Source organism: Rhineura floridana, chromosome 5 (assembly GCF_030035675.1).
Source record: "Rhineura floridana isolate rRhiFlo1 chromosome 5, rRhiFlo1.hap2, whole genome shotgun sequence".
NCBI lineage: Eukaryota > Metazoa > Chordata > Lepidosauria > Squamata > Rhineuridae > Rhineura > Rhineura floridana.
In genome coordinates, this window is record NC_084484.1 from 5,999,937 (window position 1) to 6,025,468 (window position 25,532).

Here is a 25,532-nt window from a genome sequence, read left to right on the forward strand (position 1 = left end):
TAATGTTCGATTTTTTGTACAAACAGGAATCAGTTAAGGATTTTGGCAAGGAAGCTCCGGACATGAATGTTCTTCTGACATCCGATGTTATACTACAAGCAAGAGATTCTGAGAAATCTAATAACTTTGTATTCTGAGTTCTGTGTATGCTACATTTGTTTCCACAAGCTCGCTTTCCAAAACAACATATGTTACTTTTTTTCTTTTTCTTTACATCCACACTCTTGTTTACAATCTCAAAGAGGTCAACCTTACTGTTTAACTTTGAGCTCTGGGCAGGAGCTACTTTTCTATTATACTTCATCTTGAGTTTCCTAGAAGCTTGTTGCATACCAGATTTTATAGATCTATAAGCAAGTCTATTGGCATATTGATCCATTATTAGTTCATTGTGACCACCTTCTTTATCCAGAATCCGAATGATGTGATCTGCATATTCATCAGTTACACTCTCACAACTTGGATATTTGGAAGTCAGGCCTGGAGCTTCTGAATTCTGAGGTAAAGAAAGTATAAAAGAGTCCGTCTCTCTAGACCACTTGTCTACCAAGGGCTGCCTCTTACCTCTTGAGGAACATTCATGATAGTTTCTTTTAAGATGAAAACCATCTGCCTGGTAATTTAGTTGTTTCAGCCTCAGAAGCTTGCAATGTCTTGATTCAACCATCTTCTTAGCTTCACTAATGACCTTGCCAGCCATATCACCAGCATAAACCAACAATGAATGTTTGTTTGTTTCTGGAACATTCATAAATGCAGTATACCCACATCTTTTGTTTTCCACACTTACTTGAAAGAATTTATTATTCTCCATTTTAATGGCTTTATCATCTAAATGTGAAGCAGCCATTTCTGTAGCAATAGCAATAATGTGAGTGGCTAGATGATCTGCATATTCTGTTGTTCTTACCGATGTTTTAATTCTCTCTGCCAATGCTTCAGGACACTCTTCATCTTCATTGCTTTCAACTTCCTCAGAGAGAGACCGCATTAGTCTCAACATAAACTCTTCCTTTTCTAAGTAGTGACATCCATTTTCATATAGTTCACCTGCTTCTGATCGGTAAGGTGTAGAAGGAGGTGTAGCAGGTGCAAACTCCTTTGCTAGTTCACCTTTAAGTTTCTTTGTTAATTTTCTTAAATTCCACTCTGAACTAGCTTGGGAGACTATTAAAGGGGTTGGTGGTGGCGTGTCTGGTACTATGCAAATATTTCCATCTCTGGTACTCAATTTCCCTTCCATTTGAAATGCATCTTCACAGCTAGATGCCACAGAAGTACAGGTATTAATGCCAATAGGAGTTCTTTTATGATCAAATGTAGGGCAAAGTGTAGAACATCCTGCTGCTTTGTATGTGTTGTGCTTTGCCAACGGATTGCTTCCGGATTTTGCTGAACCACTTTCTGGATCTGGAAACTCTTCAATACGGTTTACAAAAGTCACTACAGAACAAGGAGAGAATGTGCATGCAGAAGTCCTACAACCCACATGTCTCTTTTTTTCATGAACACCATCTTTAGACCCTGAAAGCAGACACCTATTAGAGTAAACTGGTGTCACATGAAATTTAGATGAGCTGTTGAGGGGCATCTGCTGCTGCCCTACAATTACTGGATTACTTTTGTTGGTTTCAGATTGTTTTATTGCACTGTGCAATTCTTTCTTATGGCTTGTTTTATTGGTTCCCAATCCCACACAATATGCTAATTTCTCACTTGTAGAGGAACATGCAGATTTAGTTTCATCTACAGACTGGTTCACTATTCGCCTGGCCAAATAATTTGCAAACATATTCTTACAGGTATCTTCACCAATGCATGGCAAATACGGCATTTTCTCAATTTTTAACATATCTGTGTATTGCCCTGCAGATTTAGAAGTCTTGGAAGAAGTTACTGCTTCATATGCCTCAGTTACAATCATATCTACCATTGTTCCAGAAAAATTGCTGATGCTTGGCATCCCAGTTGTTAAGTCTGAAAATTTACTGACTTCAGGAGTATTTGCTTGCTTAAAGTCCCTTTCTGTACCTAAAATGTGTGCATTATATTCACCGTTCAGACTTTTATCTGTTGTCAGGTAAACATTTCTAACTGATGCCACTTCACCTTGTCTCTTTTTCATTGCATAACAATGCTCTATTGAATTTTTATAAAATTTCAGCCTGCAATCTGATGTTGAATGGTTCCTTTCCTGTATGCCATTAAATAAAATCTGATTTTGACAAAGTATGCTTCCAGTTAAGGGCACTGGAATTGAACTCGCAATGCCAGAAGTATAGAACAAAGCTTTATGGATAGTATAGTCTTTTCTGAATTCCTGTAGTGAATTCAATCTTACTGGCACTTGATTATGAAACTCAGAGGGAGCATTGCAGGTTTTTGTTGACTCCAACATACTTTCTGCACTTACATAATTTATGTTGTCCATGGAAATACTTATTGCTGCTTGTGTTGTAAATGCCACATCAACCTGTGATAACTCAATAAAAGCTTCCTGAATAACCGACTCAGACAAGTCTTTGGCATAGGACTGTATAATTTTATCATTATAATGGAAGGACCAGTTCTGAAAAGCTGTTGGAGTTGATGGGTGTGTAAACTGACATACTTCCATGATCCCCTCAAAAATGAGCTCCTCGGCAAGGTTTGCTGCAAATTTTGCAACTGTGTTGGTAAATATTTGTTGCTTTACAGAATGTAGCTCTTTCAAAGCACCTGTTACTGCTTCACTCACCAAAAGGCCTGCTAGTCCATTAATAGCTTTCTTCTTTATTGAAAAGGCTTGCTGCCTCCCAATCTCATAAAAAGCCATTTGAAAGACTGAAGAAGTCAGTTTTGAAGCCAAGTGACAGAGTGCATTAGTACACGAAGAAACACCTTTCTGAAGATCTTTAAAAGCAGTGCCAAAGCTCTTCTCAACGAGCTCTGATGCATATTTCTGGATGTGGTCTTTAAACATTAGTGAAATGCATTTAGATTTACCTTTCTTATCTAGTTCTTTTGCAGAGGTTTCTCCTCGGGCTTTTGCAGAATGAACTTTTTCTCCTTTTGAAACAATCCTGTTACTATTAGAAACTTCCTGTGTGCATTTACATAATGACGAAGATCTAGAATTAAAGATAGAACCTAAAATTTCAAAGGAAACATTATTTGCACAATATGAGTATGTGTGACAAACAAGTTTGTGATTTTGGTTTATGGCATCTCTGTTGATACCCATTCGACAAGGGCACTCTGTTGAAAAACAGCTGCCTAGTGGACTGAAGGCTGATGAGCTGATAGGGCTGAACAAGCCTCCAGTGTCACCTCCTGATGTTTTCACTGGGCGGGGGGAATCTGGAACACCCAAGAGGTTGCTATATGGAGACTCTGGTTTGCGAGGAGTTGGTTTCCTCACATTGGCTGGAAGAGTGGGACGATCAAACTTGAATTTTTGAGGATTCATTACAGCTGTTGCAGAGCATGCTTTTTTATATGAAATCATTTTTGTTTGGGATGGATGATGAAGGACAGGATCCCTAACATGTTTAGAATCACTTTCCAAAGTTTGTTCTTGTTCATCAAATTGGTCAAAACTATCAAAAAATTCACTTACTTCAGAGTCTGAATCTTCTATGCCATCTTTCATTAGTGGGATTTTTGGTAGCTGAAGTTTTGCCTTCAGGCTTCTCTGATACCCTTCTTCATCTAAAAAAATAACAGGGCTTGGGCTAGAGCAATCTGACTCTGATGATTCAGCAGGAGAGGAACAAAACAATGTTTTATGTAAAATATTAACATTTTGATCAGAGGAATTATGTGGCCTGCAGAAACTCCTCTGCATCCAAGGCTCAGAAATAGAAGTTGTGACAGATTTTTTTACAGAAGATAACTCTTTAAATTCCAAGATGTTAACTAGAGAAGCTGATGACTTGACAGATGGCTTCTGATGTAGAGAATTAAACTTTGGATCAATAAATTCAACACATTGAGCAGAGATGGTCTGTGAAGTGGCATCTTGATGTTTCTCAGGTGTAACTTGGCCTATGTCAACAGGGGGGAAAGGAACAGTTAACATACAATACACCTGAAAATAAAATATTGCAACTACAGCAGAAATAGGTAAATAGTATGAAATTTATTTTGGTTTTGGTTGGATCAAGCGTTGTGGAGCACAATCCTATTGATGTTTACTCAAAAGTAAAATTTATTTAGTTCAACAGGGCTTATTCCCAAGTGAATGTTAATAGGATTGCAGCCTAAGAAGTAGAGTTGCCAGTGAAATTCTCTCAAGTCAAGCTCAAAAACTTTGAAGGCCTTCAAACACCTCTAATAAAAAATGCACCTCTAATAAAAAGTGAGCTTTCCATGCCCCAAAGTTTTGGAAATCCTGTCCACAGAAAAACCCCAGTTTTCTCTCTCTGACCAGCACTCCCCATCTCCAAAGTATTTTCCACACTTCCTTTACTTACCTATGCAGTGGCAGAAGCAGTGAAGACAGTGGTGCCATGCAGAAAGATCTGTCCTGTCCTATTCCTTCTCTGTCTGCCTGATGCACTGCTACACAGTGGCCTGTTTGCATGTCACACTAAGCCAAACCATAGCTTAACATGTACACAAGTGTATGGGCTTCAGGAGATCACAGCTGATATCCTTCTGCCTGATCATTTTGCTGCTGCATCATGCTGTGCTAAGTATAAGCTTGTGGTTTAGCTTTCCCGGGCAAACCATGAGCTGTAAACCATAAGGCAAACCTTGGTTACAGTTCATGACTACGCTGCAGAGACCATGAACTGGGTTCGGACGCCAACTAAGTCAAATCATGGCTTAGCTCAGCAGGGCACAGCAGCAGAAAGCCTGGGGAGGAGCAAAGTGGTCACAATCTCCTCTTCTGGAGCGTGTGTGTTCATGTTAAGACATGGTTTGACTTGGCATGTAATGCCAACCAGGCCAGTGTGTCAGAGCAATGGGGGTGGGGAGGGAAGAAGAGACTTTTCTCTTCCCCTCTGCTGGTGAGATATGGTAAGAGAAAGGGGAGGATACTTTGACAAGCTAAGCGCTGAAAAGGAGGGCGTTTTGGGAACTGGGAAAGTTTGGAGAGTCATTTTCCAGTCCTCAGATTGGCTCAGAAAATAATTAAGTTATTTCAAATTTTATAAAAACAGATGGGAAAAACCTGCCCATCTTTACTTAGAAAGCTAGCAAAATCTTACAAGTATCAATAACTTATATTTTTCCTTTAGTAGATTGACAATTTAGGTTCCACTTCAAGGGCATCTTAAATTTATGCAATCATAAAATGTTGCTTGAAGAAAAAGGCCAGAGATTGGCCAACAATTAATAGATTTGTGCCGGCATGGTGAATTATTGTTCGTTAGAAGGGCCACTCAAAAAAAATCAGGCACGTTTCAAGCTGAAATTGTTCTTCATCATAGGAGATAGCATTACCTGATGATTTTTAAAGATACAGAAATCAATAGAATCTATACAAATATTTTAGTAAGGTACAAGCTAATTATATTATCCAATCCCTTTAAACATATATTGCAAAATCCAATTTATTTAAGCTATCACAATTTTGCAGGAACACTAACCAGAGTTTATTATTTTTGTTGACTCATCTTCATCTAAATGTTCTAATGCAGTAACAAAATCATCCTCAATTGATGACACTGACTGATTAGTATCATCATCTTCTGTATGGGGTATGCCCGATAGGTGCTTCTGCAGTGAGTATATTTCCACTGTGCATTTTATACCAGCAGCATATTTGCTCAGCAAACTAAATAAAGAATCAACTCTGAGTCTTGCAAATGAAGGAGACAATCTCATCACACACAGAATTCGTGAGGGGTAATTCTTGTAAAAAGAGAGAAAGAGAGAATGTAATTCAACAATATTTATCCATCTTCTAATACTAAAATCATTGTTTCTTTTCTAAATTGCAATGACATTGGTTAAGTATATAAAGTAAAGTTTTTGCTAATAATTTCAGCAGAAAGAAAAGCATGTTCCTTGAATATACTGAGGAAAAAACTACAGGCCAGTTTCCATTATCAAAATATTGACTTTTGACTTTTTTCAGCCAAACGCTCCCAGTGTGTGTACTCAGACCAAATCGCACCTTTTAATAATTTGCAGCACACAGTAATACATACACACATTGAATTCACGTTTTAAATTCAGAATGCTGTGTCACATTAACACAATTAATTTGAAAGGCAAATTAACAGTATACCACCAATGACACATTTATGTAACTTACAAAAGGGCCTAACACTCTTACCTTTTGTTTAAGAACACCAGTAGCCTCCAATGGTTTATGAATATCATTTAGGAAAATGACTTCATTTTCATGTAAAGTGTACAAATGGAGTGATTTCAGAAGATCTGGGAGCTCAACAGACACGGTTGCCAATTCCTAAACCAAACACAGTACGTCTAAGAATAATATACTCATGCTAGGGAAACTTTTCTTTTATGTCAGAGAACAAATTGTAAACTCACCTTAGCAGTCTTTCCCTCAGACACAGTTCCACATTACTTGTTTAATTTATAAGGAATTCTAACTATGTTTTAAATAAAATGTATATCCTTTCTTTCTCCACAATGAAGAGCATGGCAGCTTACAACAAACTAAATAAAACAAAAACAGGAATTGAAAAATATAAAAGAGCAGACAACTGAAACAATACAAAGCAGACAGAAGCAATAAAACAAGAAATCCTAAAAGGCTGTGAATAAACAAAACCCTCTTAAGTACAGTACCAGCTTTAAACTGGAATTCATACCTTAATCTGGGTGCACAACTGAAAAAGCCCTCTCTCGTTTCCCCCAACTAACTGTTGTATCTGTATCAAAGGACTGCTATAAGAACGAAGGAGACTAAGGTTTGGAGATAAAAAAATTATTACTAATGCTAACACCACTTGTTTGTTATGTGCCTTCAAGTCGATTACGACTTATAGTGACCCCATGAAGCAGCGACCTCCAATAGCATCTGTTATAAACCACCCTGTTCAGATTTTGTAAGTTCAGGTCTGTGGCTTCCTTGATGGAATCAATCCATCTCTTGTTTGGTCTTCCTCTTTTTCTACTCGCTTCTGTTTTCCCCAGGATTATTGTCTTTTCTAGTGAATCATGTCTTCTCATGATGTGTCCAAACAATGAAAACCTTTCAGCTTCTAGTGACAGTTCTTGTTTAATTTGTTCTAACACCCAAATATTGGTCTTTTTCACAGTCCATGGTATCCGCAAAACTCTCCTCCAACACCACATTCCCAATGAGTCAATTTTTCTTTTATCCGCTTTTTTCACTGTCCAGCTTTCACATCCATACACAGAGATCGAGAATACCATGGTCTGAATGATCCTGACTTTAGTACTCAGTGATGCATCTTTACATTTGAAGACCTAAAGTTCTCTCACAGCTGCCCTCCCCAGTCCTAGCCTTCTTCTGATTTCTTGACTATTGTCTCCATTTCGGTTAATGAATGTGCCAATGTATTGATGATCCTTGACAAGTTCAATGTCCTCATTGTCAACTTTAAAGTTACACAAATCTTCTGTTGTCATTACTTTAGTCTTTTTGACGTTCAGCTGTAGTCCTGCTTTTGTGCTTTCCTCTAACTTTCATCAGCATTCATTTCAAATCATTACTGGTTTCTGCTAGTATAGTATCATCTGCATATCTTAAATTATTGATATTTCTCCCTCCAATTTTCACACCTCCTTCATCTTGGTTCAATCCCACTTTCCGTATGATATGTTCTGTGTATCTATTAAATAAATAGGGTGATAAAATGCAACCCTGTCTCACACCCTTTCCGATTGGGAACCAATCAGTTTCTCCATATTCTGTCCTTACAGTAGCCTCTTGTCCAGATCACATCAGGACAATCAGATGCTGTGGTACCCCCATTTCTTTTAAAGCATTCCATAGTTTTTCATGATCTACACAGTCAAAGGCTTTGCTGTAATCTCTAAACCACAGGGTGATTTTCTTCTGAAATTCCTTGCTCCTTTCCATTATCCAATGCATGTTTGCGATATATCTGGTGCCTCTTCCCTTTCTAAATCCAGTTTGGACATCTGACATTTCTCACCCCATATATGGTAAGAGCCTTTGTTGTAGAATCTTGAGCATTACTTTACTTGCCTGGGATATTAAGACAATAGTTCGATAATTACTGCATTCCCTGGGAACCCCTTTCTTTGGAATTGGAATGTATATTGAACGCTTCCAGTCCGGGGGCCATTGTTTAGTTTTCCATATTTCTTGACAATTTTTAGTCAAAATTTGGACAGACTCAGTCTCAGTAGCTTGTAGCAACTCTATTGGTATGCCATCTGTTCCTGGTGATTTGTTTCTTCCAAGTATTTTAAGAGCAGCTTTCACCTCACATTCTAAAATTACTGGTTCTTCATCATACGGTTCCTCTGTGAATGAATTTGTCATCCTGGCTTCTCTTTTATAGATTTCTTCAGTGTATTGCTTCCATCTTTTATTTCATCTCAATCTGTCAGTGTGTTCCCCTGTTGATTATTCAACATCCCTGCTCTTGGTTTAAATTTCCCTTTCATTTCTCTAATCTTTTGGAATAGGGCTCTTGTTCTTCCCTTTTTGTTGTCCTCTTCTAGTTCTATACAATAACTATTGTAATAGTTCTCTTTGTCCCAACGTACTACTCGCTGTAGCAACAGTTGCACAACCCTGTTGCTGTGCTACAAAACACTATGTCAGCTACTCTATAGTAATGTGCCATCTTTATCTCCCCTACTAAAGAAATTTATTGTGAATCTCACAATATCAAAGACTACATTCAAAGTCTCATGGGGAAATCCAACCCCCAGATACACTGGGCTGAGTGGTGGGGAGATTATGCATCCGGGATACACACCCCTCAGCATAGGAGAGCTCACACCAGCATAAATACACTCTGCTGACAGCCCTGCCCCCAGCCTAATCCCATCCACTCCCTGACTTGAACCCCAGTGGATGGAAATTTTGCTTGAAAGAGACATGCTGAGCATAACTCCCAAAAGGGCAGGGCATGGAAAAGGGAGTCACATGCCATCCAAACCACACTCAGCCTACGGTCACACCCTTACAAACTGATGTAGACTACACCAGCCAAAAGGGTGGCACATCAGGACATGCCCCATAGGAACCAATAGAACAGGCCCAATACCTGAAAATTTGGCCCTTGCCTCATCTGCTGGCCACACCCATGCCATGACAGAGCAATCTGGATCTGGTGGGAATACACAGCCAATCAGTGCATGGCAGCAGGAGGATATAAACGCCACATGTGCCAGTCTCGGATCACCTGATTCCTCCACGGAACAGCACACTACCTCATTCACTCTTTTATGCAGGGACTGTGAGCTCAGAAGAGATGAGTCACTATGGTGGAAGAGCACTTGGGGAAGCACCAAGCATAACCTAGCACTTGACTGAAAAATGCCATATTTGAGCAAAGTTCACCTTCCCAGAATATGAGAATGGAAACACCATTTCCTAAAGCAGCCTTTCCCAACCAGTGTGCCTCCAGATGTTGTTGGACCACAACTCCCATCAGCCTCAGCCAGCATTGCCAATGGTTAGGAAAGATGGGAGTTGTGGTCCAACAACATCTGGAGGCACACTGGTTGGGAAAGGCTGTCCTAAAGCTTCTGTCCCAAACTGGAACCGGGTGGCAGACCCCCAGGACAAGGACAGCCCCAAACACTCACATGGAGCCAGAATTGAGACCACTCACATGGACAGTCTGGGAAAAGGGGGAGGCTCCCCAGAGGTAACCCCAAGACAAACACCAGCCCTTAAACTAGGAGCTGGTGGTGAGAGCAGCAAACACCTCCTCCAAGAGCCAAAACTGCCCTAGCTCTCCACACTACTATGCTCACTCAAGACCGCCCCCTAGTTCTCTCAACTCACATTACCTGTGCAAAGATGCTGAGGTGCCAGCAAGCTGCTGTGCATCTGCATGCCATTTCAGATCACCTGACACAGAGGTCAGAGTAGCATCACCCAGCACACACAGTAATGGACTGCTAGGCCACCCACTACTAACATGGCTCCCACAATCATCAGCCCTCATACGTTATATGTTTTGTAGCAGAAGCCACCTATCACTCAGATGGGAGATCTGGAGTCACGGGGAAGTAAGGGGCCACTAGGTTGCACACGAAGAAAGGAATTGAACCCTACAATAGTATGTACTATATGTTTTACAAGCCCACCCCAGGGATGCAGGAAGCACCCAAGCTGGAGAAGCGGTAACCCATGTAGGTAATGGGCCGCTAGGCCAAAGGCTAGCATGGTAACTGTAACAACAAGGTCAACATTGTATGTGTATTATGTTTTGCAGGATCACTGGCAACAAGGCGATTCTGGCCACAAGTTCCCAGCAGCAATAGCATCACCAGAAATCATGATGTATTCAGAGACAGGACCAGGTACTGAGGAGGAATGAAGGGCTGCTAGGCCACAAGGTACACAGATGTTCACAACTTCCAGCCAACTCACTCAAGAAAAGTGTGGGCCTACTCTGGATGTGCTCTCCTTTCCCCCAAAGGGGGATTATGCTCAACTGCTGTGCAGCACTCAAGGAAGTACCCCACACAAGCCTCACTCCTGTCTCCCAGTACCCCCTTCCTCTACTTCCCCTTGCACCCAAGCACACTGGCACTGGGCATGATTGTTTCCATTCAGCCCCCCCCCACTTTCACAGACTGCTATGCAACAGATCTGATCCCATCAAGGAGCTCTTTCTTCTGAGCGGTCAGGCTGACTCCTTCATAAAACACCCCTGGGAGTGAGATCCTCTTGCCACCACTTCCTGAGATCTTTCAAAGAACCTTACAAATTGATTTCAATAAATATCAAATTTTGAACACTTTTATTTAGAAACATTTATTTAGAAAATTTACAAACTGCTTGCTCAAAAAATTCTCCAAGCAATGTACAAGTGCAATCTATACATAAAACATAAACTAACCAATTAGAAACATACACAAAACTGTTTTTCATTTATTCTTAGGCCAGGTCAGATAGGGAATACCACTAGTGTCACTCTGAGGACTAACACTGAAGCCCTCACATTCTTCTCCTGGGCCACAACTCCCAGCATCCTCTGCTGCAGGGACTGTCCACAGAGGAGAATGAAACTACAGTCCAGATAGAGCCAGGAACTTCATATCACTCACAGGGAAACCACAACTACAAAAGACTTGGCAAAGGCCTGGCAGACTCCTGGAACTGCCCTGGAACTTAAGAGTCCTGAAGGGTTGGGGGGAAGGAGAGGACACCCAACCCAGGGACATGGAGAAGAGCTCAGCACATGAATACTAAGGGAAACCATAGCTGAGGGGAAAAGAAGAGAGCAGAGGCAGACAGCTAGCACGTAGGAGGCCCACGACAAGGGGAAGCTGAGCAGGATAAGGTGCAGACCAGAGGGTTGTGCTCATGGTGCTGAGGCAAAAGGTGCCCGTAGACATGGATGAAAATAAGACAGAGACTTTGCTCTGCACCATGGGCAAGACCTTCTTGACACCAAAGCATCTGACTATAGTTTTTCAGGTGATGCTGCCAGCCCTGTCCTTGCAGTGCCATCTGTCTCCCTCCTGGTTTCTGTGCCCATCTGATATTTGTGTACCAGCCCCTTCCCACACAACACCCCTCCTGCTTACTGCCCCCCTGACCCTCTCCCGCCCCTGGAATGGTGGGGGAAGGAGTTGGCTGAAATGTGGCTGTTTCATGCTGGGTTTACTTCTTCCCTGCTGACCCTCCATCAAGTAGATCTCCTCCTGCCTGCCCCCACAAATGAGACTGATAACAGCCAGACTAGCAGCAATGACCCATCAGTTTCTATGGGGAAGATGGTTTCTGCAAAGGAGGCCAGGAATGTGCCAGCCAACCAGAGATGTGACTGAAGTAACACCAGATGTTACTGAAACACCACCAGCACAGTAGCAGCAAGCAGAGGTGTCACCCACCCCCGTTGGTGTCATTATCATGAGTCCAAGAGGTGGATGTTTGTCTACCTGAGCCATAGGTAGCTTCTTTGGACGTGGCACTCTGTCAGGAGCAGGGCTAGCTCCTCATTGGCAAATTGGTGACGTTTTGCCCATCTATTTGCCCTCCTCATGTTTTCCTTACAGACTCTCTGCTGTTGTTTGGGCTGTCAGCATTGATGGTGGTTGCCCTGCCCCTGGGGATAATGCTGGGAGATGGAACAGGAGGTGGTAAAGTTGCCTGCTGTCCATGCTAGTGCTCACCTCCACTGCTACACCTCATGGAGGTGTTCACAGGGCATGTCATTTGGAATTTGTATCTGTTTCTGCGCTTAAAATAAAGCTACCTTTAGCATCTCCCTCTGTGTGGTTCTACTGTGTGAGTGCCATCTGGGGCTGCTGTGGGGGTGGCCGTGGCTCCACATATGTTTACAGTGCCATTCTTGTGGGCTTTTTTATGTGTACACCTATTATTGGCTCTGGGTGTGATGGGCGTGTCATGCATGCCTTGTTGTGGGTACTGTGTGCTGATTGGGTGACACTGGCAGTATTAGAAGCTGCCCTGGGCTCCTACTGGGAGGAAGGACGGCATATAAATCTAATAAATAAATAAATAATAAAAATACTACAGATGTCAAGGGCCTGTGTTCAGTTCCTCTGCCAGGCTCAGCCTCTTTCAATTAGCCTCAGCCCCGCCCAGCTACCTCCAAACAGTGTTTGGACACAGTGGTTTTCATTGTGCTGCATCAACAGCAGGCTTAAAATCACGGTACTTTCTCATAGTTTGGATTGCTCTGCCAGTTAACTAAGGTCTCTTGTACAGGTACCATACCTTAGGAGCAATAGCTGTGTCATCAGCAAAACACAGAAAAGTGACCTGTAATAGAAATATACATACATCATATGCAAAAAACCAGAATTATACTAATGCTTTAAGTTCTATTCTACATTTATTGATTCTGTATCTATGTCCATAGAACAGAATAGACATAGAACAGAAGATAGTCTTTCTCTAACACACATTTTACCAGGAGGAAATGGGTGGATGTCCTTTACTACTTATGAAAATACCTAGAGTGCAAGGTATTTCTATTCTTTTTCCACAGTGAGACCTGGCTGTCATATCTAAAATCTGCACACAATTTTGAACCAAAACTGCACTGATTTTTTGGTTTCTTAGAATTTGTGAAATTCGTGAAAAACATTGGGTATAAGGATGCTAGTGAACCATATGAATATAGCACAAGCTTCCATTGCAAGCAGCAATCAATTATGTTGCCTCTGTAATGTCTATACATCAATATTTGCTAACATGGCTGTAAATGAAAAGTATTTTTCAAATGTATAAAAAAACCTGTTGAAACAATGCCAAACCTCATTGTAATTGTCTTGCTCCTCCTTCAGGTCTTCTGTTGATACTGTGCATAATTCTTTTTCACTTTGCAACAATGCCTTCATGGGAGGCAGTGAAAATTCACCGAAGCTCTGGAAAAAATAAAATTTACCTCAACAGGAAATGAAAACACTTTTTGTATGGTGTATCGTGTCACTTTAGAACTTTTCAATGGACAAGTTATGAATCATACTTTAAACTGATTTATGGATAGAGGCATCCCATACTCTATCACATATTTTTCTAGTCTCTAACTGGATTCAAGTTTTACTGCAGGTAGCTAGATATGTACATGTACTCTGGCTCAGTTGTCCACTTCGACTCAATTCAAATTCAGATCATGCCCACAAACCATGGTTTGAATGATCAAAGATGAATCTCAGAGTTGCATGTTTCTTCCCCTGTCTGCCTCTGAGCATAGATTCAGTTTCCATTTCTAGCTTAGTAGTAGCCAGTTTCCATGATACCCAAACTGGCAAACTTTGGATAGTGCTAGCCTCCAATCTAGAATGAGAAAGTCAGTTCAAACCAGGCTTTCTGCTTCTGGTTTGGAGGAAAAATGTGAACCACAGTTGCCAACTGGACACCGTCACAAACTATGGTTATTCCTAAACAAGAAAGGGAAAGGAGAGAGCATGCTCTTGACAGTGTGAGGGTTAGTCTGAACTGCTTTTTATCCAAAGTAAGCTTGAAAATACAGAATGAAAATGCCTTATAACAAGCAATATGATGTATAGTAGTTCAACTAGACAACGGAAGGAAAATATTGCCATTTTCCTGAAAGGAAGGAGGGGATCTATGTATGGGTTATCCCTGCCCACTCGCTCCACTGGGCAGGAAGAAATAACTGAAAAGAGGTCATCTGAGTGAGCCAGGCAACATCACTCCAGTTCACTTCTTGTAGGTCTCTTTTTTCATGACTACAAGGCAAGCTTGAATTGTGGGATTTTATTTCTTCCCTTCTTATTTTCCTGGCAAACTGGGTCTCTTAGGACCACAATCCATAAGAGAGAGAGAGAGAGAGAGAGAGAGAGAGAGAGATTTGTAGGGAGTGGATAGCAGAGAGGATGGACAGGATGAGTTCCCCAGACCTCTCTGTTGATTCATCAGATGAGTCTGAATAGCCCCAGTCTACCCACTGAGAGGTACAGTAGGGCCCCGCTTTGTGGTGCTCCGCCTTGCAGCGTTCCACTGATATAGCGGTTGTCAACTGCAGAAAGGCCCCACTCCTACAGCACTTGTTCCACTTTTACGGTGTTTTTCGGGCGCCATTTTAGACAATGTTAGTAAATGTATTCCACTTTACGGCGGCAGTCCGGAATGGAACCTGCCGTATGAACAGGGCCCTACTGTATCCAGGATTTCATTGCAGCCCAAGGCTGAGGCGGCAGTAGGGTTGTCTAGGCCCAGAACATTAGTGATGGCTCCGGCAATATAAGACATGGCTCTGGTAAGCTGTGAGCTGCCTACAGATGGGCAGGGTCTTGCACTGAAATTCTGAAGATGGGCCGATTGCCCCCCTCCCCACTGCTGCAGGTGGGGCAGAGTGTAAGTTCCTCTTGGGCACTCAGTTGCAGGCATTGCACATGGCCGGTTCTTCCGGGTTGTCATGTTTTTTCTTCTCTCCAGCATGTTTCTTTGCTTTGGTACAAGTGAACTGGAGTGAGGTTGTCCAGCCCACTAAGGTGACCTCTTCTCAGTTTCTTCTTCCTGACTAGAAGATTGGGCAAGGCCAACCCCTCCTCCCCTGCAGAAAAGAAATTATTATAGTAAATCCAACATTCACTTCTTTATTCCCGCCTGTTCCAGGATAAACCTCTAGTGAGAAGAATGCTTCAAAATAGTGCATTAAGTCTATGGCAAATAATTATGAAGCAGGATAATATTTCATTAACTCAAATTACCTGAACGCTGAAAATTCTAACATGAAGATCAGGACAATGCAAGATGTTACCAAAAGCCACAAAGATCTATATAATTTGGAATACTACCAAATTTCCGTTCAAAAATGAAGAAACGTGTGAATGGGTGATAAATATGTATTCCCAGATGCCACAATGAGAAATTATTACATCGTTGCAGCATAATTTGGATTTACTGGTATAAAAACTGGGCATTTTATTAAGTGGCATTCCCCAGTCTGCAAGGTAATTTTGCAGAAAGATAGCCAGAAGACTTTCAGTTGATTGGACAGTGATACTGTTTTTTTTTTAAAAAAATGGAAAGCTAATTTGAATGCAATATGTCTAGTTGGAACAATTTTCTGCCCCCAACAGATATACTCTCAAATGAATAGTTTGAGAACTGGACCAGGTAACTACTACTACAGGTCTGTTCACACCAACACTGAAAGGTTAAATATAAATCTGGGGATTTACTGTGGGATGCAAATGAACAGTAAGGGTGTGTCCAGAAGTAAATTCAGGAGTAGCAGGACTCATGGTTCCTCCTCACGTGCCTGGTGGAGGACTCACAGAATTTGCTCGTGTGAACTTGGTGAACCTCTCCCAAGCATACTGGCCGTCAGTCTGGGAGAGCCTTCTTTCACAAACAAGTGTGACATTTGTGACAAAAGCTTGCCAGCTGGGTCATTGACTCAAGGAGGCAGTAATTATCTGGATCCATTTCAATCGGGCTTCAGGCCTGGACATGGGACTGAAACAGCCTTGGTCGCCTTGGTAGATGATATGAGGAGGGCGTGGGATAGGGGCGAATGCACCTTCCTTCTCCTCCTTGATCTCTCAGCGGCTTTCGATACCGTTGACCACGTTATCCTCCTGGACCGCCTGAAGAGGTTAGGCATGGGGAGCACTGTATTGCAGTGGTTCCATTCCTTCCTCTCTGGTAGGTACCAAAGAGTGGCATTGGAGGATGAGATTTCGGATCCTTGGCCTCTCACTTGTGGGGTGCCACAGGGTTCCATCCTCTCTCCGATGCTGTTCAACATCTATATAAAGCCGCTGGGGGCAATCATCAGGAGATTTGGGCTGCAATGTTATCAGTATGCGGATGACACGCAGCTCTATCTCTCATTTAAATCTTCACCGAGGTTGGCTGTAGAAACCCTGTCCAAGTGCCTGGAGTCAGTGAGTGGCTGGATGGGAAGGAATAAGCTGAAGCTGAACCCTGACAAACCCGAGGTACTGTTTGTGGGAGACAAGGGAAGGCTGGGGGATGTGGACCTGGTGCTCAATGGGGTACGTTTGCCCCTGAAAGACCAGGTCCGCAGCCTCGGGGTCATTCTTGACTCCCAGCTGACCATGGAGGCTCAAGTCTCGGCTGTGAGCCAGGCGGCGCTGTATCAACTCCATCTGATACGGAGGCTGCGCCCCTACCTTCCCAACCATCTGCTCCCACCGGTAGTACATGCCCTGGTCCCCTCTCACCTAGACTACTGTAATGCGCTCTACGTGGGGTTACCCTTCAAAACGGTCCGGAAGCTGCAACTGGTACAGAATGCGGCGGCTCGTCTGATTAAAGGCAGCCACCGGCAAGATCACATCACTCCAGTGCTGAAGGAGTTGCACTGGCTACCGGTCGTTTACCGGGCCCAATTCAAGGTGTTGGTTTTGACCTTTAAAACCCTATACGGTTTTAGCCCAGTCTATCTGAAGGAGCGCCTCCAGCATCGTCAGGGATGCCGCTCAACAAGATCAGCCTCAGAAGACCTTCTCTCGATCCCACCGGTTAAAACAGCTAGACTGGTGAGGACTAGAGAGAGGGCTTTTTCAATAGTGGCCCCCACCCTGTGGAACTCTCTCCCAAATGATCTCCGCCAGGCCCCTTCTATGATGAGCTTCCGCCGGGCCTTGAAGACCTGGCTCTTCAGGCAGGCTTTTGGGGTGGGTTAGGTTTTTACTGTTATGGTTTTAAATTTTAACGTTTTAATGTATTGTTTTTTATCTTGTACGTCGCCCAGAGTGGCTGGACAACCAGCCAAATGGGCGACTAATAAATTAAATACAAATAATAATAATAATAATAATTTATCCAGTGCAAAGGGTGACTGAAAAATATATATAAAATCGCTTCCGGGAAGGGTGACTTAGCCTGTGCCTGCTTTTGAGACGGGCTCCTGCCTCAAAAGAAGCTTATTCAGATATATCAGTCAGATTTTTTTTTTTTTTTGACTGATTAAACTTCTCCCGGGTAGGGAGAAACGAAGAGATTAACCTCAAAGCCTATTTTTGTTGGGACGACCAGATCTCATTAATTTATGGGACGAGGTCCAGCCGACGAAGGTGGGACGGATTTTCAACAACAAGCTCTATCTGATAAAGCGAACGTTCATCTTATCTTCTAAGAGAGAACGCACTAACAGGCAAGCACCCTTCTTTCTATATTTTTCTTTTACTTGACTTAAATTGTTGCTGTTTAAAAGAGATTTGCCAGATTGATCGGTTTTTGACATCTCACTGGGGAGCTATAACTTCTCTCTGCTACTCACTAATTAATAGCTTATCTCTGTTTTTGTTGCAAAAAGCTGTCCTGGATTTGCATTCTAAAGATATACACAGAAGAGGGATTTCTATTCCAGATTTTTATTTTGAAGAATATTATATTGTCTGAGACTACTCTCTTTTTGGTCTATTTTATTTTGACGAATCTGTTTCCTGACGACCGCCATTAATTGTTTCGATCCTGGGAACTGCATTTTGTTTACTTAAGCATGGAGAGATAAGGCTGTCTGCTCTGTTTATACTGTGATGTCACCAAGTTTGGAGTATTAACCCAATTGTTGCTGAAATAAGAAGTGGTTTTCCTATATTTTTCTTTTAAAATGGCAATTAAGAAAGTGGCTGAGAATCTGGAAATAACTATGTTTCAGAAAATAATGGATGAGATTGAGATAACGAAACAAAACCTGCGACAGGGTTGTAAGGAGCTGAAAATTGAATTGAGTAAAATGAAGCAGGAGATTAAAGATATAGGGGTCCCTGTGAGAGAGGTGACCCTGGAAGGGGTCCCTGTGAGAGAGGAGACCCCGGAGATTGGAACAAACGTGGAACAGGAAAAAGATTTGGAGTCTATGGACTTTAGAAACAAAATCTATTGTTTGGAGACACAGGAGATTAAAGACATAGGGGTCCTTGTGAGAGAGGAGACCCTGGAGACTGGAACAGGGGTCCCTGTGAGAGAGGAGACCCTGGAGACTGGAACAGGGGTCCCTGTGAGAGAGGAGATCCCGGAGATTGGAACAAACGTGGAACAGGAACAAGATTTGGAGTCTATGGACTTTAGAAATAAAATCTATTGTTTGGAACTCAATGTTATCTCTGAAGAAATTAATGAAGATTCTAGAGATAAAGTTATCAATGGCATGGATAATCTTCTGGACTGGAATGATGTGATGGAGCCCAATATAGAGAAAATCTATGGAATTAACTGCAGCCATGTGACAATGGAAAAACTTTCAAGAGATGACCCAGTGTATTTTGAAAAAAAGAACAGAGATATGATTTTACAGCAGTATTTCAGCAACCTATTCAGAATGGATGGCAAGAAAATATTTGGGATAGAGGTAATTCCCATCAGACTCTTACTATATGACTATGGCTTTGACAGCAAGATTATTATGGAATACTGATAATGGAAGATTGGATACTGAAATTACTGGACTTAACAAGACTACTGAAGATGGAAGATGGAAAATGGAACTAATAGGGATAATAGAACAATGGCTACTGAAATTACTGAACCTAACAGATTCTGATGTGATGGATTAATTGAAATGTTTATTTTGACTATGGTTATGACAATAAGATTATCATAATTAGTAATGAGATGGATTAATCGATATGCTTATCTGGAAAAAAAAATTGATAGATATATTTCTTAAAGAATTGAAACCTCTCTTTGACTTTTTGTGGAAAGAATAAAGTAATGTTTATGAGATTTGATGATTAAGTAAGATAACTACTGGAGGAAAGTGATTTTATAATATGACTTAAGAGACAGGATTGTTATATATTATAGACTTATAACTGATTTGATCTTTGACAAATGGGAAGTCAATATTTTACTCTTTATTTTTTTTTTCTTTTTTTTCTTTTTTTTTTTGTTTAACTATTTTTGATTTTGTTTTTTGTCTTTGAATGTTTTATGATTTCGTCTTGTATGTTTTATGAAAATCTGAATAAAAATTATTGAAAAAAAAAAGAAAAATATATATAAAATCAGAAAGACAGATAACTGAAGTTGAGAAAAAGAATAGAATGAAGTAAAAATGGAACAAAATTAATTGCCCTGTGAACCACTTCTCCAGACAGCAATCTCTAATCTAGAGAGAAGTTTCCTAAGAGGCAGCTATGGACATTTCCTGAACGAAGCTCTGTGCAGGCACAGAAACCATATGTATGACCACAAAGTATTTGCAAAGCTGAGAATATAAAATAATCTGAAATACTGTTGCCTAAAGAAAGAGAAAAATCAAACCTTTATCATGGCTATAAGACAGTACAAGTTAGATTTATTCAGTTGTTAGTCTCAACAACAAGATGACCAAAACCATGTTTTTAAGGGGGGAAAGTTTACCTTTTTCACGGGCATTCTAGACTTCCTTTGAGTGCTTCGGATCCTGATAGGACCATCCATTGTTTAATTTTTGTTTCTAATGAAGAATTCAACAATTTCTAAAGAAAAACAAAAGGGACACAGTGATATAACGCTTACTAAATCAACCATTTTTTACCATTTAAAAAATCAATTTACTAAAATGGTGAAAAGTGTAAATTAAATTATAACACAAAGTGAAATGAACATAAATCACGTATCAGCCACACAGTTTTACCATTAACAAATAGACTTATTTGAGCAGGTCCTCATTATGGGTAAGAGAGGGTCTGGGTTCAGTAACAGCACATCTCAGGGCTGCACCCTCAAGATCCCTACTTGTGCTCCATGATGGAGTATACATTGACCCTCGCCCCTATGAAAGTACATGACTTACCCCAAAGAATCCTTAGAACTGTAGTTTACCCCTCACAGAGCTACAATCCCCATCACCTTTAACAAATTATAGTTCCCAAGATTCTTTGGTGAAAATCATGTGCTTTAAATGTATGGTGTAAATATGGGGTGAAAGAGCCCTGACTCAATTCCCTGAATCCTTTCATGCACAAACATCTTGGAAAAAGGAAGGAGCTCGCCTCTTGCTTCATGACATGCTGGAAACAACTCAGAAGTGACAAGAATCTCTTGGCTCTTCTGACTACCTCAACATAGCATGAGGTGGCTGAATGATAACACCCTTCCCTCAAGTTCCACAGAAAAGGAGCTGCATTCTCTCTATATATACATTGGATTTTGGAGGCCGTAAAAAATAAGGAATATTTCTTTCATTTCTAACAAATTATAAAGTGAGAGAATGATCTCTCCTGAGTTTTCCCTGAATCATTACTGCTTAAGATAACAACAGGGAAAGCCCAAAAGTCAACCAAAGATAAAATGCAGCCAACGGAATCAATGGCATCTTCCTCAGTGGGCAGTTTCAGGCTGCAAACTCAACAAGATACTTCCCATAGGCCTTTTAACAGCAGATTTACCCCACATGGTGCACCCTTTTCAGTATCATTCTGTGGTAGGAAAATTCATACTGAGTACATATATCGTTTTCTCTGATCTGAGAGGTGTGCCTCAGCATCCCTACTGTTGTTGCAAGATGACACTGGGACACATCTCTCAGATCACATTTGTCCACTTCAGCCTTCAAAGTTCTCATTTGAATATTTGCTACTACCACCAAGATCTGCACCTGGGGCGACTCCACCCAAGGCTGGACCCTATGGTTCAAGGCCCACCACATTCGTATTCCAGATGCAGTTAGCCCCTTCCGATTTAATTTGCAATGGCTCAAAGCTGTCTTTAGAAGTTACAGGAGACAGATTCCTCAATGCTCAAGGGAACACAAAGAGAAAACGACTAGAGAAACTACTGTTTAACAAGAAAATACTTAAGAGGATATGATTTGTTTAGAAGCAATAACTATCAGAAAAGTAATCTGATTCATTAAGCATGTCATTAAGCTAAAATCCTGGTTTCAATCAAGGAGAACAAAGCTACTATTTCAAAGAATTAATTTCAACTACAGTAATTAATTTCAAATGCAGTAAGAACAACAAAAACAAAAGGGTAACTTAGGTAATCAATATCAGGGATACTAAATACTTTTAGAAAACAGAAATACAGTAGAACCTCACTATAACGCAGCTTGCTGAACTGGGGATTCGGATATACAATGAGTATGACAATTCCCCTGAGAAAAACACAGGTTACAGAATGTGGCTTTCACTATAGCATGGAAACCCGGTAACACGGGTGCATCCTTTGACGCCCAACCCCTGCATTATAGCGAGGTTCTACTGTATCACCACTTGTAACTGCAAATTTCAAGTTTTTATTATCACTATATAGTTAATTTACAACACAATGGTACACATGTCAGAAGTAAGTCTCTTTGTGTTTAGTGGGGCTTACTCTCAGATAAGTGGGAACAGGACTGCAAAATCAAATAATTTCAACACAGTTGAATCATCGTTAATGAAATAAAAATATTCTATAACATTTAAAAATCCTGTTGTGTTATCTCAGTGGGGCAGAACATTGCAAAAAAAAAGGTTCCCCTCCACTCACAATATTTTAGGGAAAATATTGATTCTATAATTTTCCGTAGTCTTTTACCTATAATTTTCCTTACTGTTTTACACTCCCAGTGGCTTTAGGCCTGTGATAACTCATCTTAGAAATCAATCCCCTGTGTACACTAATCTAACAATTTGACACAAGTGGGACATACAATTCTAAAATATGCAACATTCAAGCCAGACTAAGAGTGGTTGAAGCCTTGGAGCTATACTTATTGGGCGGAGACAGAAAAACATGGCCCTTTATAATACAAATATGTAGGGTTAAAGGAATCAAATTCTTACAGACAGAAGCACTAATGCTCCTGTTCTGGTCATTTAATACCTCCTTTTATAGCAGGGGTTACCAGCACGATGTCCATGAATGCCTTCATTGGCACCTATGAGCTTTCATTTAGAAAAAAGCACGTCACTAGCCCTCCAAGAAAGTAAGTTATGAAGCAACATGTTCAGGTACCCTTCTAAGCAATTTCTGTAAGATAAGCTGCTCCCACCTGTCAGTGTCTGGCTGCTCCCATCTGTCAGTATTTTTAGCCAATGAGTTAAATCAGAGCAGTGATTGATAAGTGACTAGTGTGGACACCAGGCAATAGGAATCTCTGGGGTCTTCTTTAGTGCAATCTTCCTGCTTCTCTCTTATTTTCAAGTAGTCCTTGGAATCTCTGTTGTTTGCCCTTCCTTTTTTCCTGGCAACCGGGATGCATCTTTCCTGTGTTGGGTTTGTCTGAGATCAGGTACTCTCTACAAGTATTTTCTACAAATAATATTTATTTTATTTAACAAAATGTTTAAACTGCCTGATTGTAACAAAATCTCTAAGTGGTGTACAAGAAAAATTGACATTATCAATTGTTGTTGTTATGTGCCTTCAAGTCGACTATGACTTATGGCGACCCTATGAATCAGTGACCTCCAACAGCATCTGTCATGAACCGCCCTGTTCAGATCTTGTAAGTTCAGGTCTGTGGCTTCCTTTATGGAATCAATCCATCTCTTCTTTGGCCTTCCTCTTTTTATATTCCCTTTTGTTTTTCCCAGCATTATGGTCTTTTCTAGTGAATCAGGTCTTCTCATCATGTGTCCAAAGTACAATAACCTCCATTTCATCATTTTAGCTTCTAGTGACAGTTCTGGTTTAATTTGTTCTAACACCCAATTATTTGTCTTTTTCGCAGTCCATGGTATCTGCAAAGCTCTCTTCCAACACCACATTTCAAATGAGTTGATTTTTCTCCTATCCATTTTTTCACTGTCCAAAACACTTAAAAGACAATTTAAAAAACAGTAACCTAAAAAGAGATTAAAACACATAAGCATCTATGTGCCTGGATAGGCTTGCCCAAACAGAAATGTTTTAAGCAGGTGCCAAAAAGAATACCTGATGGTGCCTACCTGATGTTAATAGATAGGGAGTTCAAAAGTGCAAGTGCTGCCACACTAAACTATATCTTAGAAGGGTGGAACAAGTATTATGTGGCAACTGTAACAGTGCCAGTTCAGCATATCGAAGTGATCAAGTTAGCAGATATGTGATAAGGCGATCCTGCAAGTAAACTGGTCCTAAGCTGTTAAGGGCTTTATATATTAATAGTAACACCTTGAACTTGCCCTGGTAACAAATCGGAAACCAGTGCAGATCTCTGAGCAGAGGTATTAAATGTTGACAGGGTCTCACTCCTGTCAAAAACTATGTTGCAGCATCTTGCATCAACTGCAGTTTCCAGATCAAGCACAAGGGAAGACCCACATCGAATGTGTTGCAGTAATCCAGTCTTGAAGTCATCAATAACCAGACTACTGTGGTCAAACTCTCCCTGTCCAGGAACAGTCTCAGCTGTCATATCAGGCGCAGCTGGTAAAAGGCACTTATTTATTTATTTACTTCAGCTGGTGCAGAATGCTGCGGCCAGAGTTCTTACTTGGACTAAAAAATCTGATCATATAACACCTGTCCTGGCCCAGCTGCACTGGCTACCAATATGTTTCCGGGCCAGATTTAAAGTGTTGGTTCTTACCTATAAAGCCCTTAACGGCATCGGACCGCAATACCTGGCGGAACGCCTCTCCCGCTATGTACCTACCCGGTCACTGCGCTCGACGTCAAAGGCCCTTCTCCGGGTTCCAACGCATAGGGAGGCCCGGAGAGCAATAACTAGAGCTAGGGCCTTCTCAGTGGTGGCCCCCGAATTATGGAACGCCCTCCCTGACGAGATACGCCTGGCACCTTCTTTGTTATCTTTTCAGCGCCAGGTAAAGACCTACCTCTTTGCCCAGGCATTTTAAATTTAATTTTCATTTATTTTAATTTTAATCTTTTGTCTTAATTTTGTTTTTAAAAATGTTTTCTATTGTATTGTACTCATACCCACATGTATTTTAATCTGTTTTTACCCTGTTGTACACCGCCCTGAGAGCTTGTTGCTATAGGGCGGTCTAAAAATGTAATAAAATAAATAATAAAAATAATATTTATATACCACCCCATAGCTGAAGCGGTTTACTTCCAACTACTGAGGCTACTTGGGCCTCCAGTGACATTTTCTAACACCACATCAGAGACCACTTTGGCCAGCTTGGTCAGGGGTGTTCAACAGACCAGTAGGTCTAATCTGTCTCTCTGGCCCAACACCAGGTGCAGACCTTCTAAGGCCATCCCAAGATTAAAACGTTTTCTGGTAAAGCAGATGGTGTTTCTGTGGACACAGCAACACCCTCCACTTGATCCACCAGTCTAGCCTGGTGCTGTATTGTATATCCAAACTGGCACAGCTGAGTTAGGTCAGGCCCACCCACTCACTCATCAAAGTCTTGGTGATACATGCCAAGTCAGCCCCTTCATCCATGGCCAAGCATGGTCTTATTATGGACTGATCTGGCATTCAGTAATAGCCCCACTAGACAGAGGACTCAATGGATAAGCTACCAGTAACTTCCAGAGGAGTGGCAGGGCTAAAATGGAGGATAGGGCCCAAACATCTAGACCTCCAGCCCAATGGTGGCCAGCCCCTCCACACTGACTATATCTTCCCCTGTCCACCGCTGCTGAAATTTTGGCAGCATCTTTGCAACTCCACCCAGCCACATCCTAACACCATCATGATATCAAGATATACAACAGATTATTAGAGCCACAGATAATAAAAAAGGCCAAGTAACAGGTGTATCCCCCACTGTCAGGCGGGAGATAGTAATGCCACTCCAACATTCCTCCCTGTCTCTCACTTGGGGGAACATCACCAAACCAAATTTCCCAGCCCTCAGGCCCACACCCTGGGCAAGCTGTTGCCCACAGTTCCCGGCATACAGTTCCATATCCTGACTGACATAGGGGGTGACTTTGCCCTTCCCTGAAGTGACAACCCTTTGGTGACAATGCCACAGTCGACCCCACCACTCACAGCAGAGCCTGTTCTCATAGCAAAGCAGGCTCTGGACCACACCCACACCCCAGCTGTATCTACTCAGCCACCACAATCAAACAATACCCCACCCTGCAGACA

General features: G+C 41.4%; 3 protein-coding genes across 3 annotated transcripts in view; all 3 read right to left on the reverse strand.

Moving 5' to 3' along the window:
• LOC133386204 (A-kinase anchor protein 11-like) overlaps nt 1-3,610 on the reverse strand; it is a 34,166-nt gene extending 30,556 nt beyond the window's left edge. The window contains exon 1 of the mRNA XM_061629910.1: nt 3,599-3,610. The gene's annotated coding sequence lies outside the window, so the exon portion shown is untranslated. The remainder of the gene's footprint in view (nt 1-3,598) is intronic.
• On the reverse strand, nt 30-14,833 carry LOC133385751 (A-kinase anchor protein 11-like). Its single transcript, XM_061629336.1, has 6 exons — nt 14,741-14,833; nt 13,372-13,482; nt 12,830-12,874; nt 6,269-6,403; nt 215-4,069; nt 30-92 (listed from the first exon to the last, which is right to left on the reverse strand). Exons 1-6 carry the CDS (start codon nt 14,831-14,833, stop codon nt 30-32), a joined length of 4,302 nt encoding a protein of 1,433 aa, XP_061485320.1.
• DGKH (diacylglycerol kinase eta) overlaps nt 13,396-25,532 on the reverse strand; it is a 247,107-nt gene continuing 234,970 nt past the window's right edge. Inside the window, 2 exon segments of the mRNA XM_061629909.1 lie at nt 13,396-13,482; nt 19,925-20,022. Coding sequence (XP_061485893.1) covers nt 19,930-20,022 — 93 coding nt within the window. The 3' untranslated portion in view covers nt 13,396-13,482; nt 19,925-19,929.